This window comes from Meleagris gallopavo, unplaced genomic scaffold (genome assembly GCF_000146605.3).
Source record: "Meleagris gallopavo isolate NT-WF06-2002-E0010 breed Aviagen turkey brand Nicholas breeding stock unplaced genomic scaffold, Turkey_5.1 ChrUn_random_7180001881483, whole genome shotgun sequence".
In the NCBI taxonomy this organism is placed as follows: domain Eukaryota; kingdom Metazoa; phylum Chordata; class Aves; order Galliformes; family Phasianidae; genus Meleagris; species Meleagris gallopavo.
Window position 1 is genome coordinate 1 of NW_011145658.1, and position 672 is coordinate 672.

A 672-nucleotide genomic window follows, 5' to 3' on the forward strand; every position below is an offset into this window, starting at 1 on the left:
CGGATGCGGCGGCTGGATTCTACGGGAGCCGGGATGGGCCCGTCGTGGCGGCAGCGGGACTCTCCCTTACCGACCATAACGCATTGCGCAAGGTGCAGCACCGTCCGGTACTCCTGCGGCTTTAACAACCCGGGCATGGAAGCGCCGCGCCACTTCGCTCCGGGTTTCGGCCCGGAGCAGCAGCAGCAGCAGCGCCCGCCGGCGCCTCTGCACTGCCGGCAGAAGCTGGACAAGGCGAGTCTTCTCCAGCAGCAGCAGCAGAGCCCGTGCCTCCAGTGCAACAACTGCGCCTACTACGGGGCTGCGGCGGCGACCGCCGGGGATAACCTGCCGCTTCTGCTCCGCGCCTCCTCGCCGATCTCGGGCACCTTCCGCACCCGCTCCTCGCCGCTCTCCTCTGTCGCCTCCTCCCGACAGGGCAGCCAGCTGAATGTCAGCGAGTTGCCGTCCTCCAGTTATGCTGGTGCAGCGAGGCAGCCTTCCCAGCACGCTCCACACCACCAGTGCCACAGCCTGCAGCAGGCAGCGAGTCCCGGCAGCAGCGGCAGCAGCGGCAGCGCCCACCACCACCAGCAACAGCAGCAGCAGCCCCAGCAGCGCCGAGAGAGCAATCCCTTCACCGAAATAGCCATGAGCAGCTGCCGGTACAACGGCGGCGTCATGCGGCCGCTC

The 672-nt window shown here is 68.3% G+C and overlaps 1 protein-coding gene across 1 annotated transcript; it reads left to right on the top strand.

Moving 5' to 3' along the window:
* Positions 1 to 3: 3 nt before the first annotated feature.
* On the top strand, positions 4 to 666 carry LOC109364640 (small conductance calcium-activated potassium channel protein 2-like; the record flags this gene model as incomplete). The annotated part of the gene is made up of 1 exon (XM_019611275.1): positions 4 to 666. A coding segment is annotated over one exon (663 nt), but the record flags the coding sequence as incomplete, so codon positions are not given.
* Between the last annotated feature and the right edge of the window lie 6 nt (positions 667 to 672).